We start from the raw sequence: 19,327 nt of genomic DNA, 5'->3' as shown, positions 1-19,327 counted from the left end.
TTTTACAAGGGTCACTCCAAAAGAAATGCACACTATTTTTTTTAAATCCCTATTTTACTCTACATGTTTGAAAGTTTTACAGTGTGTAGATACATCCTTTAGGAACAATATTTTCATTTCTCCACATAATTTCCATCCCTCTCAACTGCCTTACGCCATCTTGGAACCAGCGCCTGTATACCCACACGGTAAAATTCTGGACCAACCTGTTGGAGCCACTGTTTGGCAGGGTGCACAAGGGAGTCATCACCTTCAAACCTTGTTCTACAAAGAGAGTCTTTCAGTTTCCCAAAGAGATGATAGTCACATGGAGCCAGGTCAGGACTGTAAGGCAGGTGATCGCTTCTATGGTTTTTTGACTGACATGTGGCCATGCACTGTGGTGCAGCAGCAAAACATCCTGCTTTTGCCGATGTGGTTGAACACGATTCAATCGAGCTTGAAGTTTCTTGAGTGTCGTCACATATGCATCACAATTTATGGTGGCTCCACTTGGCATGATGTCCTCAAGCAAGAGTCCTTCAGAATTGAAAAATGCCGTAGCTGTAACTTTTCCAGCAGAAGGTGTGGTTTTGAATTTTTTTTTTTCCTTGAGTGAATTTGCATGATGTCACACCATTGATTGCCTCTTCGTCCCTGGTGAAAAATGATGGAGCCATGTTTCATCACCTGTCACAGTTCTTCCAAGGAAGTCATCTCCACCATTCTCGTATTGTTCCAAAAGTTCGCTGCATACCGTTTTTCTTGTTTCTTTGTGACCCACTGTCAACATCCTGGAAACCCACCTGGCACAAAACTTTTTTAATGCCAAAACTTTCAGTATTCTGCGAACACTTCCTTCCCCTACCCCAATGTAGTGTGACAATTTGTTCACTGCGATGTGTCTGTCAGTAGTCACCAATTCGTTAACTCTCTGCACATTGTCTGGAGTGTGTGCAGTACGAGGCCTGCCGCTGCAAGGACAATCCTCAATATTGCCATGCTCGCTTTCATCACGTAACCTGTTTGCCCACCGACTAACTGTACTGCGATCGACAGCACTATCTCCATACACCTTTGTCAACCTTTTGTGGATGTTTCCCACTGTCTTCTTTCCACAGCACAGGAATTCTATGACAGCATCTTGCTTCTGACAAACGTCCAGTGTAGCAGCCACCTTGAAGACATGCTGATGCCGCCACTCATGGGAACAGGTTGAACTAAGTTTGAAAACAAGCGGTAAGGATGTATCTACACACTGTACAACTTTCACACATGCAGAAAGAAAACTGTATTTTTACGAAAATAGTGTGCATTTCTTTTGGAGTGACCCTCGTACATTACCTCTTTTCTCTGTCCTTTTAGAAAACATGTCACCTGCAGGAGGTAATATTACAGGATGCTTTTGAGTGGGAGGAAAAAGACACAGTTCGCTAATCACAACACAGAACTGTACAGTGCTATTACAGGGTGTATAAGTGGACAAGGAAAAAAAAATTCCCGAATTTCCCGGTTAAAAATACTTTCTCCTGGGTGAAAATACACTTTTTGCATGTTAAGTGACAGTATACTCTTCCAGTAAAACTCATCAATCCTTTGAATGTTTACGGTTTTACATACCTGAGTAGAATTTCCCAGCACCTTAGAAAACGAAACTCAGGGGGGAAAACACTTTTTGAAAGACATTTGATGTGCAGTAATAAGTAGTCTGCATATTTTCGTATTATGAAGGTATAAATTTGAATTCTACCAAACACCACATGTTACTTTCCAAAACATTGAAATCGAGATTGCGATGCACATTTTTAAGACAGTCATAGCTCATGTCACGTAATCTCGCCAGCTGATGGCAGCATAGGACACGTGATGTAGTAAGCCAATAGCAAGATCACTCTTCAGTAGCGCGAACACACAAATAAGAAAAGTTATGGTTTAAATTAATATACATAGCCTTCACATATAATATTGGTCTCGAAGATTAATAAGCTGGAAGAGAAGCTAAGTTTCCACATATAATGTTGATCTTTTCTGCGCATGTTACACTTTAAGATACATCACACAAATGGGCCAGTAAACTTTTTAATAACAACTTAAATGTCCGATCTTCTGGCCTCGAAATTCTTCTAAATGGTCGCCCTCAGAGAGCTGATTTTTAAATGAAAGTCAAGCACTTTGTGATTTAAGAAATTCATTGTACATTCTCACACATAGGTCATCTTGCATAAAAATAAATCTGCTTTGAATGTAATGCCTTTCGAACCACCATTCGCAATATTTTCCAGCGACCAGTTAGAAATAGGTTCGTTTCAGCAGTTGCAAGAGAGTCAACCCCCCACCCCCTCCCATTCTTTTTTGAACCAAACATGTGGAAGTCACAGGGTAACCTGTCGAGACTTTAAGATAGATCGTCAAGCTGCTCCCACTTCAACTTAGCAGTTACACTTTATGTGAGCATCACCTTTCCTGCTTTGAAGTTTTTAATGGGAGGTGGTGATGCACACTTCCATTGTAAAATTACATTCCTGTCCCTAGATGTCTCACTACATTATCCCAAAGCGGTGTATGCAAATTTCAACCAATTTCATTGTTATAACATTTCATACCTTTCCATTTGAACACTCCACATTTCACAACTCTTCATTTGAACGCACCTTCTATATGTTGTGATCACAGACAGCAATTAAACTGTTCTCAAATAAAACATATTTCATCACTGAATCTCACAATCATCATTTCTGCTGTTCTGAAGTAATTTATTATGGTAGTTTCTTTTCTAATTGACCTGGTCATGTATTACTGTGGCAAGAAGTTATTTTCGGGTGCTTTAATTTGCACAAGGAGAGTTGCCTATGAATTTCTCAATTTTTATTATGTACCAGAGTATTTGGACTCCAGCGTGTATCTCTTTTTTTTTTTTTTTTTTTTTTTCCCTGACAACTAATAGTGGTCTCTACTGAGGCCCTGGCATCCTGTGATCTGAGTAATCTTTTGAAACATACCCCTCTTTCCTCCCTGACAAACAATTCCAAAATTTAGGAATAGAATTTTTCATTACTTTTATTGTTTGTTGACACCACTGGAATTGTACCTACTGAAGGAAAGTACTAGCTACCCATATTTAGCCTCATAATTTTTCTGTTTTCTCAAGTGAACTCTCATTTTGATATAAAGAATGGTTATAATTCAACTTTTGCTACTTGACCCAAAGTAGATGGAAAAATTTACCATGTGGGTACCCAACTTTATAAGACTGATTATCAGACAGTGAGCTGATCGATTTACATCGTTGGTAGTGTTAGTGTCATGACCTGCCATTGGGTGCTGGCACTGGTATCATGCTGTATCATTCAAACATAAGCATCAATGTGCATTACAGTTATAGACATGGATCTCAAAAAGGTGAAAAGGGCTTTACTTGTACAGTTGTTTTATCAACAGCAGCAATAGTACTGCTGGACTTTATGAGTATAAGTGCATTAAATGAATACAGAGTTGTACTCCACAACAGAGTGAAGAACGTGGCTCGGACGTTCCTGGAAGAAGCAGATGATTTTGAAGATATTATTGTTGCCATGGCTGAGAACACTGGATGCAATGTGCGATCTTCAAGTAGTGTGCAAGCTGTGTCACAAATACTGAACATTCTATGGTCCACAATTCGTGAATTGCTGCAAACAATAGTGAAATGATATCTGTATGAGCTTCACATCACTCACCAACTTTTTCCATGATGCAGACATTCGTGTACACTTTGCTCTTACATTTCTTGCAACTTATGGAGTTGATGAGATGTGGCCTTGGGAACAATTTTTGGAGTGATGAAGCATAATTTATTCATTACTTCTCCTCCGCATATCCTTAGGAATGTGTCTGCAAAGTTCCATTGTCCTACGATCACTTATTTTCACGGGGACCCTCTCAAGTAGCTGAAGTTTAATTATAACCACTCTGTATATTATTTAGTTAATATTCTACTGAAACAAACCTGAATGCTCCAACAGCATGTCACATATGTCAGTTCTTCCACTGCTGGCTGCTGCCAGTATTGGTGGGTCACCACAGTCTCCAGGGATTGACGCATTAACACGCTGGCTACCATTTAAAGGTTTGAACTTCAGCAACACAGAAACACAGTTTTTATGCCCGTGCTGTACAGCTATAGATAATGCTGTATTCCCAGAGGAGTCATATTCATTAACATCGACACAGGAAGTGGACAGAATATGATGAACTTCATTCACATTCCCTCTGGCACAAGCAGTATGCAGACGGCTTTCACCTACAAAGCAAAGAACAATCAGCATAGAATTTTCATATGGTGTAGCAGCTGTCAAGCTGCAATGGTATTAACTTATTAAGCAGCAAATATTGATAAATCAATTTAAAAAAAACTAGATTTAAATGCCTCACCTGCAGAAGCATCTTTTGTAAAGTCTTGCTTCCTCGGCAAGTTCTAGAAATAAAATAATTTTATTTGTAGAAAATTACGGAAGTTTATTTGTATTTTTTAAGTGTAATATTGTAAATAACCAACCTCTTTCACTATTTTCTGGCTTAGTTTGTTTACTTTGTCACCATTCCTTTTTTGCATATGCTTCAACCTTTCTTTTAACACGGCTGCCTTCAATGAGTGAAAACAAAGATGTTTAAGAATACAATATGACACACTTATAATATGCTGTTCAACTGTATACGGCTTAATAATTGTGCACATGACAGAAATAAAACATGAATATTGTTTAATAAAAGAAGAAACAAAATACTGGCATCATATAGTGGATTATATGGAATTGTCAATTTTGAGGTAAGACTTTTCTTACTCAAACTTATACTACAGAATCTTTAGTTTTAATAACTTTCGAGAAACTTATTTATTAAAAAATGCATTCACCATTAAATGTATGTAATTAAAGTCATACAGCTAGTACAATTGATAAGAAATCAATAAATATTTCCATTTTCAGATGAATCTACATCAAAACTGATGAGTAATGTTTAAATAGCCCAGAAACACATTATACTGTGACATTAAGAATTTGCATTTAAGGCACTGAAAATTGAACATTATCTTGCCAATCCATGGATTGGCATCATAAAATGAGCAACCAGAGACACCACCACTTCTCTGCATCATTACTAGGCAGAAAATTTAAATATTATCGTACGGTATTGGTACAGAAAATGATGGGTACAGTCCTTACATACCTGGATGGTACTGAGTAACAAGAGTTGGATACTTGTTGCTTCTTTTCTATAGAAAGTACTCTACCAGTTTCATTCGCAAGCAAATTTCTTGTGCTACTGGAGCCAATTGCAAAACTAAATATTTAATCTAGCTCTGGAACTGACTGATATGCATCAGGAATCTGCTTGTGAATCAAAATGGTACTGTAATTTCTGTTCCCCTTTCAAACAATCATTCTACAGTTTTAAAAAAGAAAAGGAACAACATTAGTGACAACATTGTTTGCCAAATGTTGTCTCAATAATACCACTAAAACCCATACACCTGAATGAGCATCACCATGAATTAGGTTCATTAGTACAACACTTATTTATACAGGATTTATGGATTTCGTTGTTATACACTTTTACATATATCTGATAGCTTTGACATCTATGTGATACCAGTGGTTCTGTCATCATCTAGATGCTTGTTTGTTACGTTCTGTTGGTGTTATTGTAATAATAATGTTTGGTTACCAACTTAACTGACTTACAACTTTTTGTAGTTCTCAGATTATATTCTTTATCTATCCCATCAAAGGCAAGACCACTAAAAACTAAGCTGCAACATACATACAACACATTATTTGTGAGTTTTTTCGTGCGCTAATTCCATTTTATAAACTTGTGTGAATAGGTTCCAATATTGTAAAAAGTTAGACAAATACATGTAATTAATGGTTGTCCCGTTGTTTCATGAAAGCTTTGTCTGATGTCACAACAGGGTGGTGAAAGCTGTGCATATAATGCATGTGAAATTCATTTTTATGTGACTTGCATGTTATAAGACTAAATTTAAAGTCATAACTATGAGAGTAAGAAATATATTTTTACAGTAATTATATAAGTGATTGCAAAAATCTTTCATAACTTCAGGTTTTATGTGCAAAAAATCATGTGTTTGCACATGAAGCTGTTTTTCAAAGAAATGTGTTGAACATTATGCACAGCATTTGTGTGTGTATCAAACAGAGGGAAACATTCCACATGGGAAAAATGTATCTAAAAACAAAGATGATGTAACTTACCAAACAAAAGCATTGTTATGTTGGTAGAGACACTAACAAACACAAACACACACACAAAATTCAAGCTTTCGCAACCCAAGGTTGCTTCATCAGGAAAGAGGGAAGGAGAGGGAAAGATGAAAGGATGTGGGTTTTAAGGGAGAGGGTAAGGAGTCATTCCCATCCTGGGAGCGGAAAGACTTAACTTAGGGGGAAAAAGGGACAGGTATACACTCGCGCGCACACACATATCCATCCACACATATACAGACACAAGCAGACATATGTAAAAGCGAAGAGTTTGGGCAGAGATGTCAGTCGAGGTGGAAGTACAGAGATGATGTAACTTACCCATCGAAAGCGTTGGTATGTTGATAGAGACACTAACAAACACAAACACACAAAATTCAAACTTTCGCAACCCACGGTTGCTTCATCAGGAAAGAGGGAAAGACGACAGGATCTGGGATGTAAGGGAGAGGGTAAGGAGTCACTCCAATCCCAGGAGCGGAAAGACTTACCTTGGGGGGGGGGCAGGTATACACTCACGCACACGCGCACGCGCACGCGCACACGCACACACACACACACATCCATCCTCGCATAACAGACACTAGGTGATATGTCTGCTGACACCACGGTCAGCCCAAGAGCCATCAGTGTAGCCACAGGTACTATTGCGAAATTCCATCTGAAGGTCGTGAAACTGAAAGTGATAGAGGGAGGCTGGTGTAGTGTCCTTAGAAAGTAAATGAAGACCAAGGAGAACACACGAAGCCACGGTGGTGAAGGGTTCACACCTGCCAGGAAAGCTGCAGGGAGTGTAAAGTTAATTTGACGGAGCAAGAGCCAAAAGCAAACTCCAGGAGGTAACAGAGAAGAGGGATATGCTCCATACAGGCAATCAAAGGAGTCATCAAAAGAGGACACACAGGATGGTTGGGTGGCCGTGCATGGCAGACAAATGGCGCACATATCTCCTAAGGACACAGTCACAGCAGTAGGACAGCGGTAGTTTGGCAGCTTTTGCATACTGACTCTCAACTGGGCTAGTATAAAAGATGTCAGTGGTCAAACAGATGCCACGTTGGTGGACCGTATTGAGGCGGCGTAAGAGTGACAGACATGCAGATGCATAAACAAAGCACTCATAGTCTAGTTTCGAAAAGACAAGATACCGGTACAAACGGAGGAGGGTGGTTCGATCTGCACCCCAGTACCATTGATGACACAAAGGACATTGATGGACCACGTACAGCGGCTCCCAGGTAAGACGTGGGAGAACCAAGACAGTTTCCCATTGAGCAGGAGCCTCAGGAATTTCGTAGTTTCAACAAATGGAAGAGCAACATGCCGAAGATGTAAAAGTGGTGGGAGAAACCAATTGCACTGCCAGAAATTCCTACAAACGGTTTTGTCAGTGGAGAAACGAAAGCCAGTGATGATGCTCCATGAGTAAAGACAATCAAGACATCACTGAAGATGCCATTCGATGAGAAGACCATGAAAAAAGGCAACACATGGCAAAATCGTCAACAAAAAAGCAGCCGGAGATAACCGGCAGGAGACAGGCAATTATAGGGTTAATGGCGATAGCAAAGACGACGGAACCCTGAGGACGGAACCCTGAGGCACACTGTTTTCCTTGATAAAGGTGTCCAACAAGGCAGAACCCACACGTATCTCCAAAACTCAGTCGTTTGAAAATTCCTCATGGAAATGGGGCAGGCAGACACGGAGGACCCACTTGTAGAGAGTACGGAGGATACCAGCCCTCCAGCAAGTGTCGTCAGCTTTCTGCAAATCAAGAATCATGAGCACAGTTTGTTATTTCCGCATGACATGGGTGGACAAAGTGCTGAGATGGTCAGAATGGCACACTCGAAATACTAGCCTGGCATGAATCATACATGCCATCGTCTTCCAAATACAGCTGGTGAGAGAGATGGGGTGAAAGCTAGAAGAAAGGTGTTTGTCCTTACTGGGCTTAATTATAGGTATAACAGTGGCTTCATGCCAGTGTATGGAGAACATGCCCTCTGCCCAAATGCAGTTGTACGTACTAAGCATTAAGTGCTTGCCTGCAAGAGAAAACTACTGTAACATTTGAAAGTGAACAGCTTCTGGCCTTGGGCGGAGGATGGGGATGAAGTTGGAGCGTGATCATAGAAGGCAGCATTATAACACTCATGATTCTGAGAAGAGAAGGGTATCGCCCGAGCCTCCTCCGCTTGTTTCCAATGAAGGAAGGCAAGGGTGATAGTGGGAGGAACCCAAAATATCTGCAAAATGGCGGCCCAAGGTGTTAGAGATAGCAATAGGGTCCATGATGACTTTGCATGCTTGTGTCAAGATGAAAATTGGGGAATGGATCTTGGTTCCAGTGAGTCATTGGAGGTTGGCCCATACGACGGAAGAGGGGGTGAAACTGTTAAACGAACTAGAGAATGAAATCCAGTTAGCTTTTCGGTTACCTCGAAGAACGCAAAATACATCACAGCATGCCTCAGTCCACCAAGGGACCAGGACATGGTCTGGTAAAGAGGAAATGCAAGAAATTGAATGTTCTGTGGCCGTAAAGACAACAATTGTAAGATATTCCACCTGGTCATCATGACTAGGGAAATTGTGTTCATTGAAGGTTGCCAGGGAGGAGTAAAGCCACCACTCAGCTTTAGTAATGTGCCATTTGGGTACTGATGGAGGTGGGGTAACGGTCTGGAAATGGACAGCATATGGGAAATGGTCACTCGAGTAGGTGTCAGAAAGAGCGGACCACTCCAGACAATGGGCAGTGCAGAAGAATAGACCGAAATGGAAATAGGGGAATCTGAAAGCAACATGGGTGCTCCTGTGTTAAGGCAGAAAAGGTTAAGTTGATTAAGGTCAGCCAAGAGGGCACCTCTCTGACAGGCTCTGGAAGAGCATCAAATGGGATGGTGTGCATTAAAGTCACCGACCAGCAGAAATGGGTGAGGCCCAATAAGCAGGAGGAAGTCGGTCCTGGTGCCATCGAATGACAGAGGGATTTAAATGGTACTAAGTGAAAGGGTCAAATGAGTAAGGATAAGGTACACTACAACAGTTTGAAGACAGGTAATCATGTAGATGGATTGGCTATGAATGTCACCCAGTATGAGCAGCATGACTCCTCCATGAGATGGAATGCCGATCTCGGGCGGAAGGTCAAAACGGACCAGGAAGAAATGCAAAAGCATTGTGGTCGTGTGAGGACGCAATTTTGTTTCCTGAAGTCAGAGTACAAATGGACGCTGCGATTATAAAGGCACCCATAAATCCTCTTTGTTTGATCAAAGGCCACCAACGTTCCATCAGAGAAGAGTCATGACAAGGAAAATAGGAAGGGGCGTCACCTCGGCGGCTGCCAAGTGACAGCCTGTGAATACTCACTGCTACAGGATGCAGAGGCAAGAAGATCCTGCTCCCTGAGGTCCACAGAAGTGTCAGCTTTCTTCTGCTGTCGGCCTTCGAAGTACAGGGCAGAAGAACGGTTGGTGGTGCACACCGGCGACACAAAGGCTGCTGGGGAGAAGGTATCACATGGTGACACCATCGAAGAGGATCTTCGAGTCAGCGAAGGAGAAGACCGTTTGCCTTTGTTGGACTTCCCTGAGCCTTACCGGATAGCAGAGGAAGATTCATGTGTTGACTGACTAGAGGGACGTAGGAAGTCTTCATGGGAGTCTTCCTTCTGTCCTTTCGAGCCTGCCGGTTGTGTATCCGTTGACTTCGCCCCATGAAGCAAGAGTCTGATGGCTTCTTGCATAGTTGAATGAGGGGACTGCGATGCTACCATGACAATGAGTGGTTTCACAATCTCAGAGCTGAATTTAAGGTCACATGTCTGTGTAGCCATGTCCTTTATGGAGCGAGTGCCAGATGGTAGAATGCAGGGTTTGCGACTGGCCGATAACTTGCGAGCCACCTGGTAAGGAACTTTATCCTTTATTTTTCCTTTAACCAGATCTCCTGGACTGCCCGCACATACACGAGACCATCTCTGGAGGTGGCGGCATGGTTGCCATTGCAGGGAGGAGGAGGTGGTCAATCGCCCTTGTGCCCATCTTTACCACAGGTTACACATTTGGCCGGGCATTGACAAGACATTCGATTGTGACAGAAACAATGACAATGGTAGCAGTGCAACGGGTTCTGAATGTATGGTCAGACTGTGAGAACCTCACAACCTTCTTTAATGTTGGACGGAAGCACCACTCTATCAAAGGTGAGAAAGAGAGTGTGGTTGGCAAAGACACCCTGATCAGAGAGGTATGTTTGGATTTTGGCCTTGGTCAGACCATCGAGCAGCATAGTCTAAATAACACCACAGGAAGAATTCATAGTTCTATGGGCCTCGACATAACAGGATAGCCATAAAGAAGCAAAGTGGCAAGCAGTTGTGCTTGAGAATCAGAAGTAGTCTCCAAAACCAAAATGCCTTTCCACAAATGAGAGCAAGACTTCACAGGCTCAGCAACTGCATCAACACCTTTCTGAATACCAAACGGATTTACCTTTGTGAAGGACTGACCCTCTTCAACATTTGAAACCATGAGGAACCATGGTGCAGCCGGGATGGTCTTAGAATTGTTAGCCTCATTCTGTTTACGTTTTGTGCACATTTGTCCTGAAGATGATTGACCCACTGTCAGGAAATCCCCCACGATTGCCAGCATCTCCAATGGCGCAATCCTTCCAACTGGGGGCCCCCATCACAAGGGGGTGCACCGGACTTAGGTGACTGTTCACACCTCAGGTCGCACATCCCTAACACCTGACAGAGGGACCAATCTGCAATTTGGGAAGGTAGCAGCTTAGGCTATCACCCCTCCATAGGCCTGGCCTGTAGAAGGGGGTATGTGCTAACCCTACCTGTTGACCTGGGGTTGGGAATTACACACTACCCAGCCACCTGTTACACGTCAAGATGCATGGGCCGACCTTCAGGAGCGCACAGGGAAGAAAAAGAAAAAAGAGGAGCTTCAAACACCGAAGTGGAGGAAGGGTAGGAGAAGGTGAGTGAAGAAAGGAAAAATGAATGAAAAACAGTGATGAGACTGTTCCTATGTCAGCTACAGACAGTATGGAAATTCCCAATAACACGCCAGACATGTTCCCCAAGGGAGGGGAAAAAGAATAGGAAGAGGTTCAACATGTAGCACGGAAGGGGAAAGATGCTGCAAAGACTGAAGCCCCAGGGTAGATATCTCCCCCGTGTGAGCAAAAATTGTTAAGTACTAACTTCAACATCTTTTGCAATGAACTAGTTTTAGATAGAGAAAGCAACACAAATGGTATGTGTGTTTCATTAAGACCACTGTTGTTAATTTACTTCAATGAAATAAAATACATCTGTGACAAAAATAAGCATTTCCTGGAGTCACAAGACAGGATGAAAATACCTTCACTGATTTCATAAATAACCTCACAGAAAAGCAGGCCTCTTGAAAGAAGTTTGTAAGGCAGGGAAGAGTTGTGTAAATCAACACTGTAGGTGACCACCAATAAAATATTGGTTCTTCAACATTTTTTATTGTCAGTTATTAGTCACTGTCTAATATTGTCAGTTCAGGGTGTATACAGGGACAGGGACAGGGGAGGAGGGGCGGGGGGGGGGGGGGGGGGGGGGGAATTACCGGATTATTCCTGGATATCCCGTTTAAAAAATCACTTTCTCTGTGCTAAGTGACAGTAGGTTTTCCATAGATTTTCCCTCGGAACTAGAAAACTTATCAATTCTTTGAATGGTTAATGTTTTATACACTCGTGTAGAACTTCCCAGAAAAAAAAAGTAAAGATGGGGGAGAAAAGTTTTGGAAAGACTTTTAATTTAAAAAAAGGAGAGAAGTTTTGGAAAGATCTTTGATTTGCAACAACATATACGCTGCATATTTTTGTATTACGAAAGTATAAATTTGAATTGTGCCAAACACAGTGCGTTAGTTTCCAGAGCGTTGAAACCGAGTTTGCGATGTCCTTTTGTAAGCCAATCATATCTCATGCCACGTGAGCTCTCCAGCGGGTGACAGCAGATATTCAGAGCATAGGACACGTGTTAGTGACAGTAATTTTGATCTTTTTTGCGTGTCTTATTCTTTAAGACACATCACACAAATGTGCCAGTAAATGTAAATTTATAACATAAATGCTTGGGCTCAAAATTCTTGTAAGTGGATGGTCCTCAAAGTAGTAGTTGTGGTCTTCAGTCCTGAGACTGGTTTGATGCAGCTCTCCATGCTACCCTTTCCTGTGCAAGTTTCTTCATCTCCCAGTACCTACTGCAACCTACATCCTTCTGAATTTCCTTAGTGTATTCATCTCTTGGTCTCCCTCTACGATTTTTACCCTCCACGCTGTCCTCCAATGCTAAATTTGCAGAACATGTCCTTCCAACCGGTCTCTTCTTCTCGTCAAGTTGTGCCACAAATTCTATTCAATACCTCCTCATTAGTTATGTGATTTACCCATCTAATCTTCAGCATTCTTCTGTAGCACCACATTTCGAAAGCTTCTATTCTCTTCCTGTCCAAACTATTTATCGTCCATGTTTCACTCCCAGACATGGCTACACTCCATACAAATACTTTCAGAAACGACTTCCTGACACTTAAATCTATACTCGATGTTAACAAATTTCTCATCTTCCTGGCAGGTGTGAACCCTTCACCACCGTGGCTTCGTGTGTTCTCCTTGGTCTTCATTTACTTTCTAAGGACACTACACCAGCCTCCCTCTATCACTTTCAGTTTCACGACCTTCAGATGGAATTTCGCAATAGTACCTGTGGCTACACTGATGGCTCTTGGGCTGACCGTGGTGTCAGCAGACATATCACCTAGTGTCTGTTATGCGAGGATGGATGTGTGTGTGTGTGTGCGTGTGCGCGTGCGCGTGTGCGTGAGTGTATACCTGCCCCCCCAAGGTAAGTCTTTCCGCTCCTGGGATTGGAGTGACTCCTTACCCTCTCCCTTACATCCCAGATCCTGTCGTCTTTCCCTCTTTCCTGATGAAGCAACCGTGGGTTGCGAAAGTTTGAATTTTGTGTGTTTGTGTTTGTTAGTGTCTCTATCAACATACCAACGCTTTCGATGGGTAAGTTACATCATCTCTGTACTTCCACCTCGATACTGGTCTTCGGATGACCTTACTAGACGGTAAATTACAGCATCATCTGCGAACAACCTAAGAGAACTGCTCAGATTCTCACCCAGGTCATTTATATAGATCAGGAACAGCAGAGGTCCCAGGACGCTTCCCTAGGGAACACCTGATATTACTTCAGTTTTACTCGATGATTTGCTGTCTATTACTACGAACTGCGACCTTCCTGACAGGAAATCACGAATCCAGTCGCACAACTGAAACGATACCCCATAGGCCCGCAGCTTGATTAGAAGTCACTTGTGAGGAACGGTGTTAAAAGCTTTCCGGAAATCTAAAAATACGGAATCAACTTGAGATCCCCTGTCGATAGCGGCCATTACTTCGTGCGAATAAAGAGCTAGCTGCGTTGCACAAGTGCGATGTTTTCTGAAGCCATGCTGATTGCGTATCAATAGATCGTTCCCTTCGAGGTGATTCATAATGTTTGAATACGGTATATGCTCCAAAACCCTACTGCAAACCGACGTCAATGATATAGGTCTGTAGTTAGATAGATTACTCCTACTACCCTTCTTAAACACTGGTGCGACCTGCACAATTTTCCAATCTGTAGGTACAGATCTATTGGTGAGCGGGCGGTTGTATACGAGTGCTAAGTAGGGAGCTATAGTATCAGCGTAATCTGAAAGGAACCTAATCGGTATACAATATGGACCTGAAGACTTGCCCGTAGCAAGCGATTTGAGTTGCTTCGCAACCCCTAAGGTATCTACTTCTAAGAAACTCATGCTAGCAGTTGTTCGTGTTTCAAACTCTGGAATATTACATTCGTCTTCCCTGGTGAAGGAATTTCGAAAAACTGCATTCAATAACTCCCCTTTAGCGGCACAGTCGTCGGTAACAGTACCATCGGCACTGCGCAGCGAAGGTATTGACTGCGTCTTGCCGCTTGTGTACTTTACATACGACCAGAATTTCTTCGGATTTTCTGCCAAATTTCAAGACAATGTTTCGTAGTGGAACCTATTAAAGGCATCTCGCATCTAAGTCCGTGCCAAATTTCGTGCGTCGGTAAATTTTAGGCAATCTTCGGGATTTCGCGTTCTTCTGAACTTCGCATGCTTTTTCCGTTGCCTCTGCAACAGCGTTCGGACCTTTTTTGTGTACCACGGGGGATCCGTTCCATCTCTTACCAATTTATGAGGTATGAATCTCTCAATTGCTGTTGCTACTATATCTTTGAATTTGAGCCACATCTCGTCTACATTTGCATACTAAGTTCGGAAGGAATGGAGATAGTCTTTTAGGAAGGCTTCTAGTGACACTTTTTTAAATAAAATTATTTTGTGTTTGTTTCTGATGGATTTGGAAGAAATGGTATTGAACCTAGCTACAACGACCTTGTGATCACTAATCCCTGTATCAGTCATGATGCTCTCTATCAGCTCTGGATTGTTTGTGGCTAAGAGGTCAAGTGTGTTTTCGCAACCATTTACAATTCGCGTGAGTTCGTGGACCAACTGCTCGAAATAATTTCCGGAGAAAGCATTTAGGGCAATCTCGGAAGATGTTTTCTGCCTACCACCGGTTTTGAACAAGTATTTTTGCCAACATATCGAGGGAAGGTTGAAGTCCCCACGAACTATAACCGGATGAGTGGGGTATTTATTTGCTACGAGACTCAAACTTTCTCTGAACTGTTCCACAACTGTATCATCGGAGACTGGGAGTCGGTAGAAGGAGCCAATTATTAACTTAGTTCGGCTGTTAAGTATAACCTCCACCCATACCAATTCGCACAGAGTATCTACTTCGACTTCACTACAAGTTAAACCACTACTGACAGACACAAACACTCCACCCCAATTCTGCCTAATCTATCTATACTGAACACCGTCTGAGACTTCGTAAAAATTTCTGCAGAACTTATTTCAGGCTTTAGCCAGCTTTCTGTACCTATAACGATATCAGCTTCTGTGCTTTCTATTAGCACTTGAAGCTCAGGGACTTTTCCAGCACAACTACAACAATTTACAACTATAATTCCGAATGTTCCTTGATCCAAGCACGTCCTGTATTTGCTATGCACCCTTTGACATTGCAGTCCACCCCGTACTTTCCCGAGGCCTTCTAACCTAAAAAACAGCCCAGTCCACACCACACAGCCTCTGCTACCCGTGTAGCCGCCAGCTGAGTGTAGTGAACTCCTGACCTATTCAGCGGAACCCGAAACCCCACCACCCTATGCCGCAAGTCAAGGAATCTGCAGCCAACACGGTCGCAAAACTGTCTGAGCCTCTGATTCAGATCCTCCACCCGGCTCTGCACCAAAGGTCCGCAGTCAGTTCTGTCGCCGATGCTGCAGATGGTTAGCTTTGCCTTCATCTCGTAAGCAAGACCGGCAGCCTTCACCAAATCAGATAGCCGCTGGAATCCAGAGAGAATTTCCTCAGGTCCAAAGCGACACACGTCATTAGTGCCAACATGTGCCACCACCTGCAGCTGGCTGCACCCTGTGCTCTTCATGGCATCCGGAAGGATCCTTTACACATCAGGAATGACTCCTCCCGCAATCCACACTGGATTTCTTCCCCTCCTTAGCCGCCATATCCCTAAGGGGCCCCATTATGCACCTAACATTGGAGCTTCCAACTACCAATAAGCCCACCCTCTGCGATTGCCCAGACCTTGAAGGCTGAGAATGATCCTCTGAAACAGGGCAGGCAGCTGCATCTGGCTCAGCCAGAGACAGTGCCTGAAACCTGTATGTCAGACGCACCGAGGAGGCTTTCTGATCAGCCACCGGGAACGTCTTTCACTGCCTGCCATGCCTTGGAACGACCTCCCTATCAACCACAGGCGAGGGCTCAGACCCACTGCTGGCAGAGTTAGGGAGGTAAAAGAAGGGAACTAGATTCCTGACTTATCTGGCAGCTTCAAAGATATTTAAATCAAAACATCTTGACATATTTTCACTTTTCTATGACTCAACCCTACATCACCAGTGCAATGCGCTCTCCTAGTTGGAAGGTGGTGGAACACCTGCATCTTGCAATTGACATGTTAGTAAACAATATAAAGGGTGTATTAAAAAGAATCATCTGATTTTTAAAAAATCATAACAATGAGTCCACAGAAATCCATTCACCGTGCAGCTCGACAGCTCAACATGCCCCCAATGTCTCACTGGCATGTGTTGCATCGACGTTTACATACGAAACCACACAAAATTCAGCTACTGCAAGCTCTTTGTGAAAGTGACAAATTTTTTCTTGCCGACATGGAGGATGACAGTTTTCTTCCACGCTTAGAGTTAAGTGAAGAGGCAACATTCCATTTAAGTGGAAAGGTGAACTGTGAGAATGTGGGGTATGGAACAACCTCTTTAAATTATACAACATGAGAGAGACTCTCCAAAATTTAATATGTTTTGTGCAGTTTCACGGGAAAAAGTGTATGGTCCATTTTTCTTTGCCGAGAACACTGTTATACGAAGCACATATCTTGATATGCTTGAGAACTTTCACACTGGCATCTGGAAGTGCAGGGATCCCCTGAGGATCACTGAACAATGGATCGGTCACACTGGACCAAATGATTCAGCCTTACATTACTGGCCTCCAAGGTCACCGGACCTGATTGTATGCAAATAATTCTGTGGGGGGGGGGGGGGGTTTCCTAAAAGACTTTCTTTATGTGTCTCTATTACCAACAACAACGAATGAGCTGAGACATCACATAACAGCAGCTGTGGAAGCTGTAACTCAAGACATGCATGCCGTGCATGTCAAAGGGGCATATTGAACTGCTAAGAAAAGGTGTGGAAAAAATGTTGAGTTCATAAAAAACAAAATTCATTGTATATGTTTAAAAGTTTCAAAAATACAGACATGCCAAATTGGAGGATTCTTTTTGATACACCCTGTATAATATTATATGGCTGAAGTGCATGCACGTAATACAAAAAACAATTTTGTGTTCTGCTTTACGGCAAGTCTTTTCATGGAGGAAGTCTCGTCAGAGAGGTTCACCACATGAGTGTCTATGGAAGTGTTAAGTTTTGGGGGGGAGTTGATTTTATCCCCTGAGGGTCCATTTCTCCCCCAAACCACTGCCTGTTGCATATGTGGAGAGGGTTGTGCTTCTAGAGAGTGGGATGCATCTACAGCAGGAAGTATGCAACAGTGGGGGGAATCTATAATAGGAAGTATCTATATTTGGGATGCATACATCCTGAACTTCAATGACAAATTATGTCATATTGCATATAACATGTTATTTTACTTCACACAATGCATTGCATTACATGACATGGTGTAGTGATTCGAGAATATCCAAGTATCTTCTGAAACCACACAACCTTCTACCACCTCGAACAAACAATGTTTTAAAGATAAGTGTGAGAGAGCCTATTTACTGCGTAACACATATGTCTGTGCAGGATTGACGTTTGTCATGGGAGGACAAGAGCTGCTCAGACGAGCAGCACCAATAAGTGTTTGCCGGTTGCGCCTTGGAAACTGTATTAAAAGGACAAGGAGAGTTTGTGTAATATTCTATTGTTTATGGTACTGAGATAATTGTTAAAGAGACAGATGAAGCATGGATTGAATATAGACTTTTACTTACTTCATGTTTGGGACTCGCCAAAGGTGAGACATGTCAATAATTTGTGGTGGTTATTAAACCAACCATGATAAAAATGTATATTAATAGAGTCTAATGTTTGATGACTCAGTTGGCTTAACAGAGTTAAGTGTTTATACAAGAAAAGATTAAGTGGTTTCAAATTGAAATGAAAATATATCATGATTGAACTGAAAGTTTTTTACAAGTACCCAATTATTTCAAAAGTAGAGTCTTTTAAATTCCTATGACCAGCGATAGTCTTCCTAGAAGAAGATTTTGGGAGATCGACGTAGCTGATTATCCAGAGAAGAGGATCGGCTACACCTGCCATGTAAGTCAACTGATGAGAGAGAGGTATGAATTGTGAATGCAATCCAGTTTCGCACTACTCCTTGTGTCGTCAAAATGTTAGAATGGGTGCTAATACTAACAAGTAAAAAGGTGTAGATATGTCAAGATGTCTTGGTTTAAATGTCTTTGAAGCTATCAGGTAAATCAGAAAGCTAGTTATCTCCCTTTCATCCCTAACTTTGCTCAAGACATATTCGCCTTTTATATGCTATGATAGGAGCATTTTTCATTCTGGCAATGAAATGATTAAAGTTGGTCTCAAATATGCAAAATTCTTCTAATAACACACTTCTGTCAGCAATGGGTAATTTAGTTAATGTCGGCAACTCTCTTAAAAACAAAGAATCAGTAGCAATATAATTAATTTGGTGGGAAAAAAGCTACTAAGATAACAACAAAATTACAAGATGACAAGAACTAACCAGTTCTCAGCTTCAAGATGTGAAATTGAAAGTATTGCTGTTGTAATACTTCAAAACAGTAAATTCAACTCCAATAAATTACGAAATCTAACTGCCAGCCATCATTTACCTTCAAGATGTAACATTCTTAGTACTGCTGATAGAAGCATATAAAAGTGAAAGTGATAAAATTATCCTAACTTTCAGAACTATTAGTTCCTTCCTCGATGAGGACAGAATCATAGGTCGTGGAGTTAAAATAGGAAGGCTAGGACATTTACAACCTAGGATGAGAGGCACCATTTTTTCCCTACCCCGAATTGCTATTCCTGTAATCATCCTAGATGAAAAACCTGCACTATGCATGCATCCACTCAGTACTACCTGCTCCAATCCCACCACAGATACATCCCACAAGCACATTGTTTGTTGACTAAATTGTGTCCACTGAGTAGCATTTCATATGAGAACTAACATTACTAAATCGGCTGTGCACACAAATGGGCACACGGAAAATTGAAACTTTCCGGACACCCATTTCCCAATTGCTCAACATTCTTTACAGCACAGCTAGAGAGCTGCCTTCTTGGTGGCTCACTGTAACTGTAG

The 19,327-nt window shown here is 42.1% G+C and overlaps 1 protein-coding gene across 1 annotated transcript in view; it reads right to left on the bottom strand.

Moving 5' to 3' along the window:
• Positions 1–19,327, bottom strand: part of LOC126284161 (uncharacterized) — a 440,490-nt gene that overhangs the window by 25,251 nt on the left and 395,912 nt on the right. Inside the window, exons 14-16 of the mRNA XM_049982884.1 lie at positions 4,514–4,600; positions 4,390–4,432; positions 3,965–4,258 (exon numbers count right to left, since the gene is read on the bottom strand). Of these exons, the coding sequence (XP_049838841.1) occupies positions 3,965–4,258; positions 4,390–4,432; positions 4,514–4,600 (424 nt within the window). The remainder of the gene's footprint in view (positions 1–3,964; positions 4,259–4,389; positions 4,433–4,513; positions 4,601–19,327) is intronic.

The sequence above is a fragment of the Schistocerca gregaria genome, chromosome 8, assembly GCF_023897955.1.
Source record: "Schistocerca gregaria isolate iqSchGreg1 chromosome 8, iqSchGreg1.2, whole genome shotgun sequence".
NCBI classification, from domain to species: domain Eukaryota; kingdom Metazoa; phylum Arthropoda; class Insecta; order Orthoptera; family Acrididae; genus Schistocerca; species Schistocerca gregaria.
The sequence above is the reverse complement of the archived record's forward strand: the minus strand, read 5'-3'. Positions and strand labels throughout refer to the sequence as shown.